Source organism: Thermobia domestica, chromosome 7 (genome assembly GCF_964235325.1).
Source record: "Thermobia domestica chromosome 7, izTheDome1.hap1.1, whole genome shotgun sequence".
NCBI classification, from domain to species: Eukaryota; Metazoa; Arthropoda; class Insecta; order Zygentoma; family Lepismatidae; genus Thermobia; species Thermobia domestica.
Genome location: NC_137460.1, coordinates 66,746,831 through 66,771,893, shown reverse-complemented (window position 1 = coordinate 66,771,893; position 25,063 = coordinate 66,746,831). Strand labels below are relative to the sequence as shown.

Below are 25,063 nucleotides of genomic sequence, written 5' to 3'. Positions count from 1 at the left end.
CATGTTATAGAACGGAAATATCAATGTTTCGGTATCTGTAGTGACAGCCTTAGAGCCCTAACAAGTCTACAAAACACGGCCCTGTCAAACCGGATGACTTGGATCCATGGTCATATCAAACAACAGCTCATAACGATCAAGGACAGAGGACAAGATGTCAAATTTTTTCATACTTTTGGTCACTTTGGTATCCCTGGTAACTCGGTTTGTGACCGTCTAGCAAAGGCCGGGACTCATCTGGATCACATCCATGCTATCCCGCTTCCAACGGAGAGCCTACAGGCCCAACTTCATCGGCGCCGACAGGAAAAATGGAGAAGGTATCAAGAGCAAAATAGACATCGTGAAGGTAACTACTTTTGGGAAATATTCCCCAGACCCACGACAAATCCCTGGATCACCCTAATGGCTGGAAGAGAAGACACGTGTGTATACTATTTAGATTATATCTAGGAATAGCTCAAACACCATATAGATTATATAAACAAGGTCACCGCAACACTCCTCTCTGTTATTTTGGCGACCACATTGGGAGTTTATCGCATATTATCTTTCAGTGTATGTTAACTCCAGCATATCGTCAAACATTATACAATGTAATCCACCAATACTTTCACCACACCAGTGACTGTTCCCTTTATCTTAGCGAACAATATACAAACCGTAGTTTACCACCTTCTCCAGTACCTTCTAATTAATAACATTACATTTTAACGAGACTTCGCACTACAACGATGCGCAATCTCTCCTAGAATGGACCGTATATACTACATCTAAACCATTATAAACGCATAGAACTGAAGTGCCCAGAAGTCGCATGCGCCAGGGGCAAAACAACCGGAAGAAGAAGAAGAAACAAAAGTCACGAGATCATCTGCGAAGGAAAACAGATGACAAATGACAGTCGAATTGCGATGAATTAGAAGGACTAACAGGTGATTGTAAATGTAGTGTAACATTTTTATGGGCGTGACTGAAGTGAAATTAGAATCAACAGAATAATTAGAAGGAAATATTAATTTATATCATCGATAGGCTAATTTTCAAAGCGAAGTACTAGAACAGACTGTAGGAAAATGTTTGGGGGTGATGATGATGACATTGACTTCGTTCCATCTACCAGGTATGGATTTTTTTTCTTTATATTTGTTAACTAAGAACATTTATATGAAATGCCATGGTAAGTTATATCAGTAAAAATATTTGTATTATTTTTATATTTAAATGAGTATTTTCGTATTCGTTTTGTTTTCACATTTTAGTGCAAGGATATAATAAACCGGTAAAGCAAAATCGTTTTTTAATATGTACTTTTGTTGGTTGGTTTAAAGTTGAATGTCACTTTGGAGTATGTTTAGTACAATAGGTCAAGAAGTACGTAAAAACACAAGATTTACAGGAGAAATAAATGATGCAAGTACCGTACTTAGACGTAACTTAACGTACCCAAATATAACCTAAGCTAACCTGAACTAGGTAATAGTATACATGAGAACGCCGTGATCTGCGTTTCTTCTGTGTTCTATTACCACTTCTACATGAAATACCATAAATTTTCTACGTAGTGCAATAGTAAGAAGTATCCATGTGCACAAGACATGTGATATGCGCTAAATTCCCCCCCCCCCTTACACACACACATAGTCATAGATAAAGTACAAGGGCACTACACATGCAGATATAAAGTACATGTACGTTCTTTTTTATTTTCGTATCAGTCGATAAGTAAATCAAAGTCGCTTTGTTACCCCCTTGGTAAGTTCGTAGATACTCAATGAATAATCCCTAAAAGTATGACCGTCCAGCTCCTTCGGGAACTGACGCGGCTTTACGTATACTATATCCCTGAACTAACCGAAGCTAACCTAATATTAGTAGAAATAAGCGAAAATCTATCATTTTTTGGAAACTTATATGGAACCCCTACACTAATATAACACAAACTAAACTAACCGTATGTGAACAAAAATTACCAAAATTATAACAATTTTTAGAGAAAAGAGCTGGACCCCTTCTGCTAAACATAGGCCGTCACGTTGAGTAGCGAAGCTATATGAGATCTACATTTTAGGCCTTTGTACCACAGAGAAGTCCAGCAATGTTAAGGTATAGGTTAGGTTGGGTTGAGTTAGTTTCGTTTCGGTTGAATTTCGTATTCTAAGACTTACTATGTGGCACGTAACCCACAGTTACGAATGTTCTCTTGATTGAAATTAGTACCACTGTTCGTATCTACGTGAAGCTAACAACTAAAGCGGCCAATGTAAAATTAACCCTGCTGAAGTCTTACTTCGCTGTAATGTTTCTGCCTTCAAGATAATAATTTGTATTGTACTTTATTATTATTATTATTACAGTGTTGAATATCCAACGTTATTGAATCATATGTTTGAAGGGTCGGTGACTGTTATCACTTGCATTGGTGGGTTTTACATAAATTGTGAAAAGTCATACTATCAAACTAGTGTGGCATCTAACGCTTTCCCGTTCTCCAGTGCGAAACAACAATAAAATTAATTTACGTACTTATGTGCACTTTAGTTCTGGGAACACGAAGGTTGAATGCTGTGTTCACGAAAGCCCTCCATTGACTTCTGTCCTCAACCAACTGGATCCACTTTCTATTTTGTATTGCTGTTTCTGTGATATCCATCTTAATATTGTTCTCTCGTCTGCGCCTAGGTCTTCCCAATACTTATTTTCCGATGGGATTTCCAGATAAAACTTTGAAAGTGTTCCTACTTTCTTCCATTCTGGCTACATGAGCTGCCCACCCGAGCTTCGTAGACTTGATGATCCTAATAATGTTTGGTAAACGGAATAATTTATGCAGTTTCTCATTATGATGTTTCCACCTTCCTCTTGAGTCCGAATATTCGCGTCAGTATTTTATTCTCAGATACTTTCAATTTGCGTTCTTCCCTTAGAGTAAGCGACCATGTTTTGCAACGATACAATACAACATTCATAATTATCGTTTCATATATTTTAAGCTTCAAATTCCTGGACAGAAGTCACAAACAAAATATTTTGAACTGAATAATAACATGAATTCCCTGCTTTCAGTCGACATTAATTTATTTCGTGGATATGGTTTTGGTCCGTTAATATTGATTCTACATATTTAAAACAATCTACTTTATCGAAAGTATTATTTGATATTTTGACGTATCCTTCATTCACAGTATTACAATCTCGGCGAATTTCCATGTATTTAGTTTTCTCTTTATTTATTTCTCTACCCATTTGTTCCATCATTTAGTATATCTCTGCATTTCTTTCTATGCATACCCCGGAGAGCATCATACAGCTTTATGCCCTGGTTACTGTTTTTGGTTTTCCTAGTAGCGTACTCCGAAACAAAATTGGATAATAATGGAGATAATGCATATCCTTGTTTCTGGCCATTGTCGACGTGGAAGCTTGTAGACAACTATTTTCCTACTCGGACTCTACTTCGGGATTCATTTAGATGTATGTTAATAAATCTAACTATATTCTTTGAAATTCCAAATTATATAAGAATGTTATACAGTGTTTCCCTCCTAACCGAATCGTAGACCTTTCGCAAATCAATAAATAATTGATGTAATTTGACGAATGCTAAATATCTGATCATTAGTTGACCGATTTCTCCTAAATCCGCACTGGTAGTCTTCAGTAATTTCATGTGCTTATGGAGTCAGTCTTTTGGGCCGCGGTGGCTCAGTGGTAGAGCGTTCACCTCTGGTGCTTGGGGTCCCGGGTTCGATCCTTGCCCCCGCCAAATGAACTTTGTGGTGGACAAACACGGTGTGCGTGGGTTTTCTCGGGGTTCTCTCGTTTCCTTCCACTTTCTTCATTTCACCATTTCATTCATTATTCATCATCACCGTCTCCTTTAGCCTAACCGGCATAACCGTGGGACGTAAAACTCACACAGAGAGAGAGAGAGAGGGGGGGGGGTCAATCTTGCTAACAGTATGTTTGAGAGTACAGATATTTTATAGGATGATGACGAAAGAGAGATACTTTGATAATTATTACAATAAGTTTTGTCGCCTTTCTTGTGAATTGGAACAATTGATTGTTTCAAGTCATATGGGAATTCCTTCTTGTTCCGAATAAGTAGAATGAGTGTGTGTTTCTTGTTCCACAATTTTTACCCTCCATCTAAACTTAACTCAAAAGGAATATGTGTTTCTTTAATTTCTTTTATAGTAATTTCTGTTTCTGTACTGTTCGGTTAACGGAAAGTATTTGAGAACACGATCCTGAGACGAATATTCGGTCCCAAGAGGAACGGGAATGGGAAATGACGGAAACTCCATAACGAGGAACTACATAATTTATACAGTTTACCCAACACTGTTACGGTCATTCATATGGTTTACCAAATATTGTTAGGATCATCAAGTCTAGGAGGCTCAGGTGGGCAGGTCATGTAGCCAGGATGGAAGAAAGTAGGAACGCTTTCAAAGTCTTAACTGGAAGACCAATCGAAAAACGACCATTAGGAAGACGTAGGCGCAGATGGGAGAATGATATTGAGATGGATTTCACGGAAATAGGAGTACAAAGTAGAAACTGGATCCAGTTGGCTAAGGATAGAAGTCAGTGGAGAGCTTTTGTGAACGCGGCATTGCACCTCCGGGTTCCATAGGCCATATATATATTTAAGTACTGTTCGGTTAGGTTCTAGAATATACAATTCTGCTGTGTGTATTTCCCTTTGTCTATGAACATTTGTTTTTGGCGCCGGCGTGTTAAGCAAATCGTCAGAGAAATCTTTCCATTAAAAGTGCTGTCTTTGTCAGTGAGAATTCTTCCGACGGCTTCCTTTAATATAAAATTGCGAGATTGATAGCTTTTCTTAAATTCGTAGAGGTCCTAATACATGTCCCGGCTGTTTTTATTTTTTACTATTATCTTCAATTTCATTAATTTTAGCTTTCTTTATTCTAAAAGTTTTGGAAGTCTCTCGCCTGATGTCAACGAAATTTTATGTAGTTACATCGTTCGGATTTTATAGCCAACCCGCGGTTTTGCGTTTTCTCTTTTCTGATAGTTTAGTGCATTCCTTGTCGAACCATCGTTTGTTCGTATGTATTTCCACATATTCCAATTTCACTTTAAATGAAATTTTATTGCTTCCCTAATTTCAACCCAAGTATTCTCAACATTAGTGCATTCCGAACCTTCTAAAACCGAGAGTCTGTTCAACAGTTCAATCGGGTATTCTCCTTTGCCTCGTTCTCCTATATATATATATATATATATATATATATATATATATATATATATATATATATATATATATTAAATTAAACCTTTCCGTTTTCAGATATTGGCTGTTTTCTTTATTTAACGATAATCTCTCTCTCATTATTGCTACTACCAGGTAATGATTAGTGTCACAGTCAACTCCTCTAAACGACTAAACATCAATTATAGTGTTCTCTTCTGTCTACTAAAACGTGATCAATTTGGTTATATGTTTTTCCATCTGATGAGGTCCAAGTATATTTATGAACGTCGCGATGCGGGAATGTTGTACTCTTCACGATAAGGTTTTGGATGTTGCAAAGTTCAGAAGCCTAACGCCATTGTCATTACTTTCCACATATAAACTTTCATTCCCTATAATCGATTTGAAAATATCGTCTGATCTACCTTTGAACTGAAATTCGTGTTATCGAGGAAGTTCGTCAAATTCCAGTTGTACTTCTTCGAACTGTCTTTTATGTCGTCATCTTTATCTTCTGTTGGGGGTTTACATTAAGGACAATAATATACCACCAACCCATAAGGAAAATAAAAGCAAAAAAAATCTCTATCATTAACAAATTCAACTCTTGTAGTTGCTAAACGAAACACCTTGTTTCTAGTTGGTAATTTTTACTTACTTTCCCGCAAAAGAACGTAAAATTTCTAGCCTACACGGCTCCCTTTCCTTCTCATCTAACTTCCTGAGCTTCTACTAGGTCCATTCTATATTTCTATAACTCACTCGTTACGGATTTTGATGTGCCTGTCCTATAAAGACTTCTTATGTTCTAAATCTCATATGCATTTTACTTTGCTGAGGTCACGCCAAGTTATTAGTCCTGACAACAATAGTAGGGTGGAGCGAAAAATTGACTTTTTAACTTTTTTTTTCTCGAAATCTATATGGGGCTAGTGCGGAAAAGTTGCCACATGATCTCAGGAACAATTTTCAGTCCATTTCGTTAATGTTTTGATCTCCCACCAGGGGCAAATTTGGCGCTCCCCTCAAATTATTCAAATTTAGCTGGTTTTTTGCTTTTTTTATTTATCTCGCTAATTTTTGAAGATATATTAATGTTTCGTACATCGTTAGAATCGTCATGATACTGACATTCAAAATGCTTCGTACTCATTGTGCATATTTCTTACTTTTGAGACGATATTGGCGGGAAACTAGTTTTTCTATTAAAAATTTATACTTGGCAATACCTGTGCATTGTTCAGAATGCATATAAAAGTAATATTTGTTTAGCAGCTCTTCGCTTACTTCAGGAGGTAAAGTATAATTGTACTCTGCATTTCTGCAATTGCACAATATTCTTTTCACATCCTTCCATAACCCAGAACTAACCACGAGGAGGTGGCTACATGCTAGTTTTACCCATTCCCAACCCAGCCACCCTATCATGTGGGAATGTTTCTTTCTACGTTTTCAAGAAGTCCTGTTTTGTCTCCACTTTCGGTAGTCTTTTTCTGCTCTCCATCCTCACTCTGATAAATCCGTCTCTGTTGTCAGGCCCAGAAACAGCACTGGAGGCTTCAGGGAGGAGCTTGACAATCCTTTCTACAGACTGTGTGTGGCACGGAATGTTGATGATATCCAGTTGATCAACCTCGAGAGGAATTACCCCTTTCAACATCCTATTGATCTCACTGCTTGCTATGTTTCTTGTTATAGGTGGTTCGGTAACTTCCCACTCGTTCCAGTTAAATAAATCGAAGTAGTCCGTCGTGCTAGGGTTCATTGGAGGGACTTTGAATTTGCGAATATGCTTCTTCTCTCCTTCTGCCCTGGTCTTCAGAATTCTCCTCAACGCAAATTCCTGAATATGTATTCGTTCGTCTTTAACCATGTAAACAAGGATGTATTTAGAATGACCAAAATATCCATTTCTTTGAATAACCGGATCTACTATCTTCTTTAGTTCGCTAAGATACCGAGACCGAGCGAATAGACTCAAGAGATGCTTCGGCCCCTCCTCAAAATGCGGTTTGAACTTAATATTGAACCAAAAGGGAGCATACATCTTTACGACAAAAGTAGCAAGCGTCTTCAGGATCTCAGAAGGATTCGCTGTACCTATGTATTGTCGAAGAATTCTGTTGGCAGTACTTAACCATCTCGAGTGCGAGAGTTTTCGAGGGTTATTGCTTTCCAACGATGTAGTGCATTGTCCACTTGCAATTGCTTGGCATATTTCGTAGAGGTATTGTTGATAGGAGCTAAGATCTTTAGGGTCCACTGACGGCAGAACTGTGTCAATAGTTTCGTAGAGAGTCACTGGCAGTTTCTCGCACTTCTGGAGTTGAGAACCTATAGGCCCAGAAAACGTGTAGGATCCGGTCGTATGACCGTCCAAATATTGAAGCAGATAACGAAGTGGTAGCTCATTTGCATGAAGTAGACAGACTGCCCACTGTAACAGTCTCCCCAGGATCATTTCAAGTTGTCGGGTAACTCCACCGGTATGTTCAGTATTCACCACGGTTCCGACGCAACCAACAGCCAGTATATGCTCTGCTGAAAATCCCTGTTTATTTAGCGTTTGTAAGTCCTTCAGCAATGGAAGTGCTAGCCCCTGTGGATGGCATGAAATGTCCGATATACAGAGAGCCAGGTTCGTGCACTACAGACACGTGTTCTTCTTTAACAACTCGATGGAACTTTCCTCTTCTCTTTTCTTGACTGATCGTGTTGTCGCGCCTTCTGTCAAAGTAGACTGCTCGCAGGACCGTCTCTTCATCTGCACATTGTTTTGTCTGCATTTCTTCCTCTCACGTCTTACTTTGCTCCTATCTACGACCTTGGAATAATCTTCTGTTACAATTCCCACATCTCTGAAGATCGCCGTCGCGAGCTGGGAAGCATTTCTGTCGGATCTCCCAGTTCGATCACAAGCTATTGAGAAATTCAATAGGGTTAGCCTAGCGGTCGGAGGGGTAGGTTGAGTTCGTTCGGCAGTTCTTTTTTCTTTCTTTTTTTTTTTTTTTTTCGGCTAGGATTAAACTCGTCATCATTATAGTCATCTGAAGAAGTCACAGAAACTTCAATGTCTCTGTTATTTTCACTATCTTCTTCCAATTCTGAACTTTTTTCAACTTTCTTTTCCTTGCTTTTTCTCTGTTCTCCTTTCTCTCTGTTTTCCTTAGTATTCGCGTCGTCGTTTTCGTATCCAAACCTCCAATGAACATCCTTCTCATAGTTTGCTGATAAGAAATGAATTCTCTTTCGATGGGAGGGACTTTTCTGAATTTCTCACAAGTACAATTTCGGAAATCAGGACATTTACACGCTGCAATGTCAAAGAGCGTAATTCTGGTATTTTTCCAGAAACGCCTTCCTGGCCTGAATAGCGGACTCAGTTGTTTTCTTCACGCTCTTCATAATTTTGGAATACTTGTTGTGATACGAGTGAATCATATCAACAACTCGTTTATGGAAGATGACTGGAATTGATGCCTTGTTCAGATTTCCTTCTCCTTTCTTGCCGACGATGTCTGCGATTTCCGAAACAGGTTTTGGTTTTTCTGATTCCGCAGAGGCTTGGTCTCGAATCCAAAGATAGAACTTCAACACATCTTCGACAGTTGGTAGAACAATTTCGGAAAACTCCGATGGATTTCCAAAAAGTTGACATGCCGAGTTCTTTCTAGTTTTCTTTTCCTTAACCTGACTCATTTGTACAGTCCGGGGTAATTTGATGTGACAGATTCAGAGTATTCGGTATTTATATCTGTAGTATTTTTAGTATTATCAAAATCATTATTAATTCACAATCACACTAAACACTTCGTAACGTTGCTTGGGTACTATTAACAGTATTATCAAAACCAAAATAAATCCACATTCACACTAAACACTTCATGTTGCTAGGTCTAATTTTCTGTTATATAGCCTTTTGCTCATAAATGAGCTCATGTAATCTTGACTACAAGTTTCAACATCAATAAAAAAAAAAAAAAAAAAAAAAAAAAAAAAAATATCACTTTCGCAGTAAACACTGAAGTATTTAAGCTCACACTATGTTTGTAATGCTGCTGTGGTGGACACTCAGAACTGGAATGATACAAACTCGGCTACACTTCTAAACATCAGCGGGAACACAACCTATGGGAGAATAATATGTAATCATGGATTAATTATATTATGCTTCTGTTTAGTATTTCGCAAAAATGTGCAACACTAATAGTATAAATGCAAAAGTGCTCATGAATCTTACGTGAAAAATTCTTAAATACGAAAATTTGTGATTTTTTCTTTAAAAATAAAAATTTTGTCCGAAGAATGTCAAAAACGTGAAACAATGTCAATGAACACCAAACTTTTTCAAAGTCCGATATGCAAAGCATTGGTATATCTTCAAAAATTAGCGCGATAAATGCAAACGAATAAATAAATAATTTAAAAAGGCTAAATTTGAATAATTTGAATGGAGCGCCAAATTTGACACTGGCGGGAGATGAAAACTTAACGAAATGGACTGAAAATTTGCACAATTGTTCCTGACACCATTTGGTAACTTTTCCGCACTAGCCCCATATATATATATAGATTTCGAAAAAAAGTGAAGAAATCCATTTTTCGCTCCACCCTAAACAATAGCCTTATATGTGAAAACAAGAATTTAGATTTTATATGATAAATATTTACAATTACATAAACAAGCTTGTAAAGGCTATACAAATGTTTTGTAACACTCCGAAGCTCCTTATCTAGTACTTGCGTATTTTAATTTATGCTAATTTCAGTATTCTTTTTATTTCTTTATTCTTTTAACGTGTGTATTTAGTTTGTATCTTCAGTTATATTTGTATATATTATTTATAACTTTCTGAGATGTAGAAATCAATGAAAACCCTCTTTAAATGCAATGAGTTTTGTCTGTTAGAGGTGGAAATGATTGAATAGTGATTTATGCCATCGCGGCTTCTCTAAATTTCACTAACGGTTTCTAATTTTAGAATGTTATTATTATTATTATTATTATTATTATTATTATTATTATTATTATTATTATTATTATTATTATTATTATTATTTTGGTCCTTAAGATTTGTTTTAAAACTTAGATCTGAGAAGAAGTAAGAGTAATGACAAAGCAAACTTGAATATTGGTAAAGATAACTTTGTTTGTGGTCTTGAACTATGATTCTATAGTCTTAAGGATATGGTGAAATCAAAAGAAAATTGATAAAGAAAAGTAAATGCAATTCACCCTAAAAGTTGGTTCCGCACAAATGCCACCCTGTGACAAACTTTTCTCTTCAAAAGCGCCCAAGGCTGCAACACTGATCCAAAATTTATGGGCCAACTTCATGTAAGTGAAGTGATATTACCAAGCTATCAGCGCAACTAGGCTTTTTCTAAATCTATATTGTCTCGTTCCGCACCGTCTTCTCATTTTGGTAGATATATTTGCATTTATGAATGTTATTTGATGATGTTCTTGAAATCATTCCATCAGCAGTTTAGAGCAACTTTTCCTAAATGTGTGCTTGCTTCGCTTCGTACCACTTCACACCATGTTTTATAATCATCTCATTCGGGCAGGTATAATTTAAATTTCAAAAATCAAATTAATACATTAGATCAAGATTATCGTAGGTAATTTTATTTCAGGTTAGTTAATGATACACAAGGAAAGAAAAAAAGTACGACTGGGGCGAGATTCGAACCCTGATATTCGTCTTACCGTAGCAATGTGTTAACTACTGCGCTACCTACAAGAACAGTATTACAACATAATTCATCTGTTAACACAGTGTGCTTCCCATTGTTGTTTATTTGTTTGGATTTCAGCGAACAATGCCAGAAGTATTTTGTAGTAGATATGATGGTTAAAATTAGTTTGAATAATTTTTAATTTAATAAAAATTCCTTTCAGTTCCAAACTAGCATCGTTGTTCGGAATGGAGAAACCAGCTTTGGATAATGTTTCTTCTTTAACGTATGTTGCTCCTAAACAACCTAAGAAAGCGCAGCCGGAGGTTTCTGAGAGTCAGAAGACGGAAGGTAGTGACCAGTCGTCAACATCAAAACTTTCTGTAATTTGTGCCAAAGCAGTTATTGCATATAAATTGTAAGTACCAGTATGAACACGTACAAATTTAACCTATATATTGATAGAAATATGGTAGCTTACAGTGCAGTATCATCTGGGATAAGTATAAGCTTTTACAGATCGCTTACTGATAGGAGGAAAATAACCTGTAAATTACAAATAGATTATTTTCATAAAATAAACTGAAACTACGTATCTCATGTAAATATGTTAAGGTTTTATTTGGTTGTATGCACTCGGAATGTAATACAAAAATACAATGGAAACTTTATTTACCTTTTTAGTGCGTTTTCTTACTCTGATATTCCATATTTTTACTTCTAATGGTTGTGAAATCTTCTGAAATGATTTTTTACGAACAAAACTCGCACTACTTCTTGTAAATACATATCTTAATGATTCTTAAGATTTCAAAGTTTTTTCTTGAATCATCGTATATTTTAAAGCACCATTGTTCTATATAATAGCTTACATTTTTTTAAAGATTGCATGTAACAGTTTCTTCTTTAATATTTACTTTGGAATCGATATATGAGAGAAGAAGAGTGAAATTCTATTCGATATTTTTAAATAAATATTACAGAACAAGTGTTGTTATGCGTACTCTTTTAAAAGTATGAACCATTATATGGAATAATTGTGGTATAGAATACAAGGTGATGCAGGGAAGAACCTAGAAATCTTAACGAACATTCAGTCTAAAAATAATATAAGATACGTGATTACAAGAAGCAATTCAAGTTTTGTTCGTAGGAACAAACATTCAAGAGGAAGACCTCAGGACTATTAGAGATTAAAATATAGGACAACAGAACAATAAAATATATTATGTTTTCATACCATCATGTGATCCCGAGGAAGTTTTGTCGTTCTTTTTTGTAAATAGGAGTCGTTATAAATGTTTATTAGTAAGTTGGATGGAATCGTATCCAACAAAGACATCGATTCTACACTTCATTGACAAATTTCCTGTAAGCCTATGCCACTAGATATTTACAGGGATGAATCCAAGAGAGAAAATTATAGAGAAATATTGCCAATATTCGTATAATTGTAGTACATACTTACTTTCTGAGAAGAAACCAAAGGATACAAGTTAAATATCACTCCAGAGAATACTTGTGAAAAAATTACTCTTGTAATTTGGTGAAATGACACTTGAGTATCTTAAATTCTTAGTGACGTTAAGAGAGTAGCATTAACGAACTCTTAGGGTACTGACTTTACTTTACTCTAGTATCTTATGATAGCCTTTCCCAACCGGTATGTCTTTAAACCTCATTGAGTTATTCTGAAACTTAAGAATTTAAGTCTCAACTTTATACGATACTTTTATTTTTACCGTGAAACATTTAGATGAATATTAATTTGAGACAGACTATATTACATAAAGTAATACTATTCAACGCCCTCAACGGCAACAACAATGCTAAATTCTAACGTAATCTAACCTAAGTGTATTGCAATGTGCTGGGCTCTTTTTGTGAAATGCGTCATTGGTAGAGACACGATTTTTTTGATGACACGCTAAAACGCGAAGTGTATCAGTTTTATATGAAAATAAAATATACGTAAAATATATTTTTTTCACTATTTGTGAGGCCATATAACGCTCGCGATTAAACGCGAAATTCTGTTGAATTAGCGAAATTTGCAACAAGTCTCGATATTCCACGAAATTTAGGCAAAAGTGACAATTTTTGGATGCTTTTACGATTTATTCATTACCATTATTTGGCAATTACTAGCCATGTGATGAAAATCCCCATTTTTGAAAAAATAGACCGTGATGAATTTTTGAAATTTTACATGCAGTTACAAAATGAAGTCCAAACGTTATCTACTGGTGAAGTGGATAGTGTGGTAGGAATGTTGCGCGGTATTTTAGATGAGCATTCTCTGTAAAGTGTCTCCAACTAACTGTACATATCAGTTTTGAATGTTGATGTGGCTCGAATGGCTCTCTCTTCTTACAATGACATACTTACCGACAAAAGAACAAACATTGAAACAATGCTTACGTCTTATTTGCATAAGTAAACTGTGAACACTAAAGTTATTATTTTCTATTAATGTTCTCTGTGTGCGTTTTTTCCTTTAAATGTTACTTTTATTCAATGAGGATACTTAGTGTTATTTTTTTTTTAAACTCAAATATTGTTTAGTATAATCATGCATGAGCTAATGTCGTGATGATTGATGAGTGCAAATTAAGGTAACTAATTGTGATTGCCAAGGAAAATAATGTTCTTACATTGAATTTTTATTCACCGATTTTATCCCGCTTTACGCATATTTTCATAACGAAATTACAAATTCTTACTTCCCACAAAATCGTATGTCTAGTCATCGGTCGAAAAAGGTTGGGGAGCACTGTGTTACGGGAATTCATTAAAATAATATATATATTTGTCAAATTTTTGTTGTGAACATAAACAAGATATAGGGAAAAAAAATGGAAATTGGATAAATGGGATTAACCACGCAGGTCATAGTTATGTGCACTAATATAACTTGTCGCTTGTAAACACAGACTTCTTGCGAGTTCCAGCCAGAGAATTGTACTACACACAGGTAAGTTGCCCTGTGCCAAATAAGAAAGCAATGTTGCCACTTTGACAGACTGTACCTTTGGGCCATTACCATACCAACAGTGTTCCCTTGCACAATAATGTGCACGTTTCCCGTGTCATTTTTGTGCCTCTTTCGTTTCGATTGAACACCCTACTGAACTAGAAACGTTGGTTTTTCATTTAACGTAGAGCGCCTATCCACTGTGGACTCCAAATTGTGATTAGGAAAGATTCTACCATTTTAGATTCAAAATCGCCTATTTCAAACAACTGTTTATTCTTTATATCTTTACCCATAACGGAGGTGATCTATAGACCTTGGTTTTTGATACACCCTGTATATAAATCTCTAACAGGGCATAGAAGAGCAGAGTAGCACCTTTATTGAAAAGACAGTTTTTCAAGCGATGTACTTTGGCAATATCATTGTAAAAACTATGATATTATGGCACGTAGCTTTCCATTTGTGTATTGTAATGTCAGATTTGACATTGCATGAGGTGAGTGCAGATTCCAAATTTCAGATTATAATGAAAAAGTAAATAAATTTCTAGATATGCGTGAGATCGGTCTGTTGAATAAATAATTAAATTACAGTTAGACAACTCTTTAGCCATCGTTGCTACAAACCTTCAGATTAAAATAAAGATTCGTCTTAACTACATGAGAGCATTCTTTTGTGTAATAAATTGAACACTCAATGGGTACTTGCGTTAATTTGATTTATTCTTCTCCCAAGAAAAGGAAAAAGAAAGAAATATCAGATTTAAAAGTTGATTACTGTCACTGTTGATATTTCATATTTGACAACGAAACAATTGTGAGATAATTTGTTAATTGTTAATCAAAATTGCTTTGTATGTCAGTAATTCTTCAAAGGTAAATACAGATATTAATGTTGATACTTTTTCTGCTTTTTAATAGGAAAGGTCGTACTTTTAAAAGTAAGTTCTGCTTTTTAATTAAAAATAAAATATATTCAGGTAATATTGTCATGGAGTTTACGCTGCATTTTTGTTAAATATGGTGGTTGACGTTGACTCCAGCTGCGGGAAAAGATTGTAACTCAGTGATCAGCACTAAAAATACTTTATGTTTGAGCTATCGAAAGGAAACCAAAGTTTAAGACAAAAATGATTTGTGCCAATAGATACTGCAGTGTTTAAACGATTTTCCTTGTAGAATCCTTAGCAAGTTACATTTTCTAGTACATGCGTCGATACTGTTTGATAAGTTATTAAAGTTGCTTTAGAAAGATAAGCCACTAATTTTTGTACTTCATGAAGCTTGCACTCTTGTCAAGATTTTGTTAATTCGCTTCGTAAATGTCAGTAGTTTAGTTGAAAATCTGTTGAAGAACTTACTTAGACAAAATTTCCAAGTTCACATCAAAAGTTAAATAATGTTAAAACTGAAAGTACGATCAAAAAAATAAGGATACTTTTAGAAAGATAGAAAAAAATTAAAACTAAGACATGGAATGAAATAGTTTTGTCAGAAAGCTGCTATAAAGAAAAAAAAAAAAAAAATCACCAGTGACCAATTCAGTTTTGGAAAATAGTTTACGTTATAACTTACGTGAAACCTTGTCTTCTATAACTATTATTTCACTATATTTTTCTTTAGTTTCATCTTTGAATGAAGATTTCATTTCTGATGAATGAAAGATACTACAAAAGTGAGCAAGTATTTTATTTCTTTCTTTCCTTTCAGCATTGGTTATTTCTGGACTGGCATTTTCTATTTTAAAATGTCTCTAAAAGAAGAAAATATCATAGTTTGCAATAATATAATAGTTATTGAACATCATACAGGGTGGAGCAGACGAAACGCATTTTTATTAAACCGCTAGTACTCAGCGATGAGTAGGGGTATTGATTTTGAACGACCGTTGGCAGACAGCTCAAACAATGGAGTTTCAGTCGCTATGGAGCGTTGGAACGTAGAGCATCGTGTGTTCGCGGTCGATCAGTTCTTTAGAAACAATGATTCTGTGGTCACGGTTCAACATCTTTTCCGTTAAAAGTTTAATGTCGAACGTCCAGATTCAGTCCCAGATCGAAACACTATACTCCAATGGGTTGCAGCGTTCAGAAGTACTGGATCTGTGATGAAAGTGAAGCCACCTGGTCTTCCTCGTTCAGTTCGAACTCCGCGAAACGTAGATAGAGTGAAAAGGGCAGTTCTTGCTACTTTATATCGCACATCGTTCGCGTCATCGCATATTACATGATAATCTCAAATTTCATCCGTATAAAATAATGATTATCCAGCAGCTAAAAGAAAGGGATTTTGTGCAGCGCAGAAAATTTTGTGGCATAATGGACACTATTCTTACGAAAGATGCAGAAGTCCCAATATTCATGAGTGATGAAGCCCATTTTCATCTGGGTGGTTACGCTAATGTAACTGCTCTACGCTCCAACGTTCCATAGCAACTGAAACTACATTGTCTGAGTTGTCTGCTAACGGTCGCTCCAAATCAATACCCCTACTCGTCTCTGAGTACTGTCGGTTTAAAAAAAAAAAAAAGTCCTCTGCTCCACCCTGTATAAATTACTGAACCACTTAACATTTATTAAAATAATGTCCAGTCTTATGTAGGAAGGATGTATATTAATAATCCTACTTACTCCTACTTCGTCACTAAAAGTTACTTATTTCCCTCCCTTTTACTCATTAAAAGTCACATAAATCTATGTAAATATTTGTAGTGATCTTTTTCTCTCTTTCATATTGACAGTGATGATGGTAAATACGCATTGTATGGAAAGGTGGGTGCAGCTCTTCTTGGTAACCCTTCAAATTGTGTGTATCAACTTCTGCTATACAAGGGGCAAAAGCAGCATGTTACCTTCGCGAAAATTAGTTTGAAATTTCAATGGACGGTAAGTAGAAATGCTATATAAAGTACATTTATACTGCAAGAAGTTGACATTTTAAATATAAAATTCATGTTAAACAGCTATAAAATGTCGGTATAACTTAAAAACAGTGATCTTTCTTTTTCGTTGGCTTATTTCAAATTCAAAAGCATAATATATATCTAATAGTGTAAAGCATAAGTATAAAAAGTATAGGTGATATTTCTTAAGCACGTGTTTTGTGTAGTCTTCCTTTTAGTTATTGGGCAGCTATAAATGTGAAAAAGTAATATAATATATTGAAAGTAAGATAGTTCCTGAAACCAATTATCAGATGCATATATTTAAAGTAATATAGTTCTTGGAACCAATTTTCAAATGCATATATTTAAAGTAACATAGTTCTTGGAACCAATTGTAAGATTCTTATATTTAAAGTAACATTGTTCCTGGAACCAATTGTCAGATGCATAAGTAACATAGTTCCTGGAACCAATTGTGAGATACATATACGGTATATAATATTGGTTGGTTGTTTTGATTGGAGTGTAGAGTCGGATTGGAGCGTCTTCGATTCCTCATGAATGTGCAAAGGTTTTGATCGCAACTGTAGAAGTGCTAAAATCTATTGAATATAGAGTTAAGCGTGAAAGAGAGAAAAATGAGCTCTAAAATCAAAATATTAATCAGATTAAGTGTGTAGGACTAGGCCACAACCTGTACCGTGTTTCAAGATGATAATATACAATATTCTTGGAACCAGCACTTTATTCTTATTCTGAAAATTATTCACAAGCTCACTAATATATTCTTTTTCCACTACTTGGGTTCAATTGCAACCTTGTAATAATCTGAATTCCAAATTCATATTCCATAGACGCAAATCTCAACAACCCTCAACTGATAATCAACGGAAGAGTATATGCCTCATTTTCATAGTATTTTCCATCCCAACATTGTCTCGGCGTCACGACACAGTTAGAGAACTATTAGAATCAGAAGATAGTTCCAACCGGATAAAGCAAAAGTAATAAGTTAGGAAAAGAATGAAATGAAATCTTCTAGTTTTACGTCCCACGATTATGCTGGCTAGGCTAAAGGAGACGGTGATGATGAGAAATGAATGAAATAGTAGAATGAAGAAAGTGGGAAGAAATTGGAAAACCCCAAGAAAACCCATGCTTCGGTGTTTGTCCACTACAAAGTTCACTTGGCGCGATCTGGGATCGAACCAAGGACCCCATGCACCAAAGGTGAGCCTTCGAGGCCCCAGTAATGAGTTAGGAGCCGACGAACTGACCACGTATCGCTCAGTTAATATGCGCCATCTGGTCAACCATAGCTCTTCATTCTACAGCAGTCATTTCCAACTGAATGCGCTGGTAGATCAGAGTTTGGTTCTCGCTTGCTCCATTTGAGGAAAAGAAGCTCGCAGGTAACTTGATGTTAAAAGATAGTGGTTTTAAAAGACAGTGGTAGTAACAGGCAAACAAGAACATTGATAGTGTAGTTAGTGGATTTGCAGCCATACTAGTTGTGAATCCATGATTGCTCGTTTACTATCAACATTTACTCTCCTACGTCATTCTCCCTCCCCCCCCCTTCGTTTTTTATTTTTAAATTTCTCTCTGCTTTTTTCAAATTGTAAAACCGGGCTCCTACATAATACAGTTTCAAGTTGGAAATGACTGTTCTATAGTATCAATGAATTTGGCTTAGTTCAGAGCCCCCATAGCAAAACATGCCCCGATCTGCGATGTGATCGCAGAAAATTTGCCGTGCCTGTGCAGAAAAAATAATAATAAAAAAAAAGCAAACAGAAAAATATAAAAACATGCCTGCTATGCTTAAATTCACGGACGACTCGCATAAATATAGTTTGAACTGTTTTTTACGTCGCGTAAAGTGTATTTTTAACAATCACAAATGTTTCTTCTGCAGAAAATTTTTGACTTACCAAAGCTCATCGCAGAGAGACAAAGAAAGTTCTGCCATCAGGGTTCAGAGTTAAAAACCACGGTAAAACAATGATAAACATATTACAGGACAATGTAAGCCTGTAGTACGTTTGATTGCGATGATCCTTATGTAATTATATGCTTTTTCCTCGTGTATGAAAATTCTTGAAAAGCAAATGTGTTGGTGAATGATGCACAAAGAGTGAAAAAAAATGCATGACTGGACGACCGAAACTCGAACCCAGGATCTTAGGGGAACCGAAGATCCCTAGTTCGAATCCCGGTCCAATCACGCATTTCTTCGCTCTTTGTGTATAATTGAATTCGCATCTACGGAGGATTCGGTATGTAAAAATAAGTTTAAATCGGTTGTTTTCTCCTTTTATTGATGTATTGTTGTTGAATAATTTACATTAATAGGTTCCTTAGTTATTTATATTGACTAATATTGCGATTTACATTTGTAATTTCATTCGTTTTATTTATTTGTTTATTTTAATTTTTACATATACAATGAGTTTTAAATGATCCTTAAGGTCACTAACATTTTGACTGTGAGATGCTGGAAAGAAACTCTGGTAGGCCACAATTACTTGTTGACAGTGTACCATATTCTTAGTAATGATAAACGAAATCATCAAGTCATCCTATTATGCATTCCATTTACTGAAATGTATATGCTACTTCTAATAGTGTTGAGAGAGTATTTGCAACGTGTAAGATTAATTTTTTCGATCTCGAGAAACTTCTTTGCTTGATCATTTGAAAATGTTCGTTTATTGCTCACTCGTTGTTCGTTGTTTAAATAATTGTTAAATATCAGATGTGCTTACTGTCAATTCTTAATTTTGCTGTGGATTCAAATATATTTTACTGTGTATTTCTTATACAAGGTCGGATCCAGGATTTTCTAAGGGGGGCTGCACCAATCACTACCAAAATAACCAATCACACGGGAAACTCTTCAAAATGACATACGACAATATTCTTTACCCCCTGACAACGCTGATACATAGAACGTGGGGGAAGGGAGTATTTTAAACAGGGTCGCAAGTGATTGCAGGAAAAGATGTTTTTCTCTCCTTCTGGCCTCTGTTTTCTTCTTTACTTGAGAAATGTTATATTGTTTTGTTTGGTGAATCCGTTTCCTTCAACCTTCACAAAATCGACTTCAACTATTGCTTTTGCATAGCTCTGCTTTCTCTTAAGCCCTAAACGGAAAAAATAACGCCAGAAAATTTCGGAAAGTGTTGCTATTTTCACTGCTGGCTTCTCATTTTAGATAGTGTATATTTACGAGGGGGTAGGGGGGGTGCACGTGTACCTGTGCAACCTCCTAAATCCGGCCCTGTATATATATATATAGTCTGGCGCTAAATTCGTTGTACAAAAGCAGAGGGTATTCCTGAGCAAAACAAACAAAAAAGTTCTAATAAACATACGGCGAAAATCGCTTCGTTTACGTGTTATAGGCTGCCGAAAGCGTGGTAAAACAAACTCTTAGAGTTAAATATTGCACAAACTACTGAGCATAGACGTGATGTGGCATGATATCATCAAAGGATCCTAACCTGCTCTATCCAAATTTGCAGTTTTCAGATTTGTGGAATGGCGGCGCAAGGGATTCTCCAAAGGACGTTAGGGATTCGCGGACATTTTATGACGTAAACTGAATTGACAAGAATATGTAAAAGATATCTCAGTACCTGGAAATAATACTACGTGGTAGGTCAATACACATACACGCAGATAAATGATGGCGGATAAGGTAAAAATCATTGTGCGGGGTTGCATACCTCCTTAAAAAGTACTAGTAGAGACGTTGTGCAAGATTTTACTGAAAACGTCACGTCGCCACAATGTAAAAATACATACAACACAAGCCGATAGGTAACAGAAAATGAAGAAATTGAGATTACTAATCTGCTCATTAATGACATCCGAATTCTTTTCATGACGATCTGTTATTGATTGAGAAAAAGAAAGTACTCTAGTCTCACTTGTGTGATGTACTAATAGAAATGAATATGCTCAAACAGTTATTATTATTATTATTATTATTATTATTATTATTATTATTATTATTATTATTATTATTATTATTATTATTATTATTATTATTATTATTATTATGCGTTCTTTCTTTGTCTCTTAATAGTAGTTCTTGTTCAATTCCTGTAGTATTAAAGGTAGATACGTTCTCAAAAGTTTGCAATATCATTAATATGAGCAGATTAGCAATCGGAATTTCTTTATTTTCTGTTACCTATCGGCTTGTATTGTACATATTTTTACATTGTAGCAACGTGACGTTTGCAGTGAAATCTTGCACAAGGTCTTTACTAGTACTTTTTGAGGAAGTATGCAACCACGCACAGTGATCTTTACCTTATTCGCCATCCTTTATCTGCGTGTATGTGTATTGACCTGCCTATTTCCAGATAGTGAGACGTCTTTTACATACTCTTGTCAATTCAGTTTACGTCATAAAATGTCCGCGAATCCCTAACGTCCTTTGGGGAATCCCTTGCGCCGCCATTGGGCAATGCGCGATAAAACGAAATGCGTCAGAATTAAGTAATTTTCAGTTTCTTGATGTTTTATGATATTCTGTGTGTATTTTCATTGGTTTCCGTTGCGCGTTAAAATGCGAAATTGGCAGTTGCGCGAAATTTCTAACAATGCGCGATATAACGCGAAATTTTAGAAATACGTTTTCATTACTTTAAAAACGCTTTTTTTTTTCCGCTGACGGAACGGTAGAACGTGGCATGAACTGTGCATTTTGGGTGATTCGGACACGGTTATAGGGAACATTTTACCCGTTAGCTATCACCATCGCAGCTGGATGGGGAGTTCCGAAGTGATGATTGTTTGATGTAAGTTTCTTGTAAATGCACTTACATATGTGTAGCTTCTAACAAGCAATGCCAATTGCGAAAGGTTTTTTCCAAGTATGGGCTGATGAAGTGACAAACGTACAATAATGGAGGAGGAAAATGTGGAAACATGTAACATGCTTATGTTTAATGCTTAAATGTAACTTGTGCCTATGTGTTTTCAGAAGACAACAGAACTTTCCTATTCATAGTAAGTTTAGTTCTGATTTTCCTTCAGTTTGATATGAAAAAGTTGATTTTCCGTGAATTAAATTGACAGTGTCAAGTGAAATATTCAATGTATTTTGCTTTTAGGTAATTAATGGTTTATTTTTATAGTGATCTATGAATAAAAGGAACAGTTGTAAAAATGTCAGGAAATTCTTTTCCACAAGAGCTACAAAATGCGAAACTTTATTTGGAGAATGCGACAAAACGCGAAATATGAAAAACGAAACGCGGTTTTCAACTTCTTAGTGCGAAAAACTCGTGCCCCTACGCATAATCTAAAAACTTTAAATTTGGATAGTAGATAGAATTTATTAGGTGAGGTGCCACTAAGAAGGATTTTTTTTTGTTTTTTGTTTTTTTGTTTTTTGTTTTTTTAAGAGCAGGGGAATAGAATCGGTGAAGTTTCCATATGTCGGAGTCTCTAAAGGTTAGAGACATGAATTTCGATATTTTCACTTTCCATTTAAAATAATTAAATAAGTATTTTAGTTTATATATATATATATATATATACAGGGTGGTAGATAACTCCACCGACAAACTTTGGGAGGTGATTCCTTATATGAAATGAAAGAAAAAAGTTCTTATAAACATAGGTCGAAAAACGTCTCATTTCAGAGTTATGAACCGCCGAAAATTCAAAATATCATGTTTCGAAACGCCATGCCTTAGAAACTATAGGACCTATAACAAGCGGTTTAAGAAATTACACAGAAACTAGTATGCGAACTATCTAAATATCCATGTTTTACCGTCCTCCGTTATCGGCGAAACGATCGCGTTATTAGTACTTAAAGGAGTATCCCTACACCTCAATTTCCTTTTTACAGTTAGTTTCGCCGATAACGGAGGATGGTAAACATGGATATTATGTAGTTCGCATGCTAGTTCCGTTGTAATTCCTTAAACCGCTTGGGATTGGTCCTGTAGTATCTAAGACAGAGCGTTTCGAAACGTGAATTTTCGAATTTTCGGCGGTTCATAACTCTGAAAGGAGACATTTTTCGTCCCATGTTTATTAGAACTTTTTTTCTTTCATTTCATATAAGAAATAATCTCCCAAAGTTTGTCGGTGGAGTTACCTACCACCCTGTATATGATCGAGAAGGGAAGAAAAGCGGTGAGAAGATAAAAGGGATGAAACTTTCAGTTATTATAATAAGAATCCATAACTCGGAAACTTTGAAGATTAGAGGGATAACATTTTGTATTTCGATTTCTCATTTAAAGTACTAAAAAGCGTATCGTAAGGAAGGAAATAAGTTCAGGCATTTTCCTAAACCTATTCTCCCTGTACGAAGATTGGGCATTTCAGCTTAATATCTAAATATTTTTATTACTGTATATCCATTTAATTCCGGTACATAGAGCCACAGTGCCGTAGTGGGTAAAGCGTCTACTTAGCATTCGGAAGGTGCAGTATCGATATCTGAGGGAAGGGGTACTTCTCACTTTACCCTTGTTCCAAAAAGGATTCACCCAGCCTCTACAAAATGGATACTTGTGGAAATGTGTGAGCTAAACGTGTATACCAAAATGAAAAATATAATGGCACTTTACTTCCACATAACCTGCAGGCTACAGGCTGGCGAAGTGTGTGTGTGGGGGGGAGGGGGGCAGTCTTTATCTTTCTGTGACCATTAGATGAGGCAGACCGTTCGAATAACAGAAATGTAATCACTAGAATGGCGAAGACTTGATTTTGATAATCTGCTAGGCAAGTGAGAAATCAAGAGTTGGAGTCCCTCTCTCACAGCTAATAGTGATCATGTTTTTCTCTAGTTTTTTTTTTCTTTAACATGGGTTTGGGGCAGAAATCATAGCAACTATTTTTTTGTCGTTTTTTTTTTAAATTTCAGTAGAAAATTGTCGTGCCATAAAATGATTGTACGGGCGAGAGAATTTGGGAACCACAGTACAGTACATTTCACTAGTTTGTAAAGTCATCTGTAAGTTGCGCACAGAAACTAGTTCAACTGGGAGATAAGCGTCATACAACGTGGACATGACTCGGCAAAGAAAGTGTGCTTACATAAAACTTGCCATTCATCGGGGTAAAATCGCTAGAGAATATCACAAGGAGTTACTGGAAACTCTGGCAAATAATTTCTTACGCCATTGAACTGTTGTGAGGTGGCTGACAGAATCTTGACATGAACGCGAAGCATTGACAGCACGTAGGAAGGTTTTTGAGAGCGTGAAAATAGATGTGCCACACTGCACGGAAAGCGACATAAGATGGACATTGCTCGAGTTACATTCAAAAACAATCATTGATACGTATCATCTGTAGCATATCACGGGAAGATTTGTGCCTGTACAAAGTTGCAACGAGTTGAATGTTTCATTCATTTACTGAGGTGGTGAAAGTATACCATATGTTAGGGCCACTTGATACACTACCAAGGAAGGATAGAACGTCTGTAAGCCTTTCTTGTTGATGTATTGATAATATATATAATCTACGTTCTATGTCAAATAAATGCATGTAACAAGATAACAGGAGAGCACACTATCATTATGATAATTTGAGCTTCCTCTGCTCCATATACTGTGCATTCTTCGTACCTTAAATAAATCCATTCTCCTCCTACTTCCATTTGTCATGGACGCAATAGTCGATTTACCACGCATTATCGTGGGAAAAAAGAAAGCTACCATGTCTTGCGTCTTAATCATCGTATTGATTGTAGTACCTGTTAAGAAGCGAAAGTTTATGACATATCTATGTTTTGCTTTGAATGTGTAGTTTAATTCTGGATTTATTTAACTTTCTTTTATATAATTTTAGGTTCAATCAAATAACTATATCTCATTTTATGATGAACAGAAGCAAAACTGGTCACTAAGATTTGATTCTGCAGATGATGCAGCATCGTTAACGAAGGAGGTATGTAAAACTTGTTAATTCAGTACCATAATGGTAAGTTCAGAACTTTCCTCTTTACTTCAAAGAACTGCATTCAATATTTCTATAATTTAATGATTGTAAATTTTAAGAATTTTAAATTTAGATACTACGTGCAAACAACACAGTGTCAAGATTCATGAGTGAAAAACCTTTGAAGACGTATCAAAATATGCAAATCAGAGATGTAGTGGGATGTATACCCACCTAATACTTTTATAGTCTAGTATATATGCACCTCAAATTTACGAGTGTTTTCAGTGATGTGTATGCGCTATATTTTTGAAAACGGTCGAGTGCATACCTACGTAGATTAATCCCTAATTAGATTTATTGGCAGT

General features: G+C 35.7%; 1 protein-coding gene across 1 annotated transcript in view; it reads left to right on the top strand.

Moving 5' to 3' along the window:
• Window positions 1-224: 224 nt before the first annotated feature.
• Window positions 225-25,063, top strand: part of LOC145690180 (FK506-binding protein 15-like) — a 112,822-nt gene continuing 87,983 nt past the window's right edge. Inside the window, exons 1-4 of the mRNA XM_081764816.1 lie at window positions 225-1,123; window positions 11,133-11,327; window positions 16,626-16,770; window positions 24,606-24,704. Coding sequence (XP_081620942.1) covers window positions 1,077-1,123; window positions 11,133-11,327; window positions 16,626-16,770; window positions 24,606-24,704 — 486 coding nt within the window. The 5' untranslated portion in view covers window positions 225-1,076. The remainder of the gene's footprint in view (window positions 1,124-11,132; window positions 11,328-16,625; window positions 16,771-24,605; window positions 24,705-25,063) is intronic.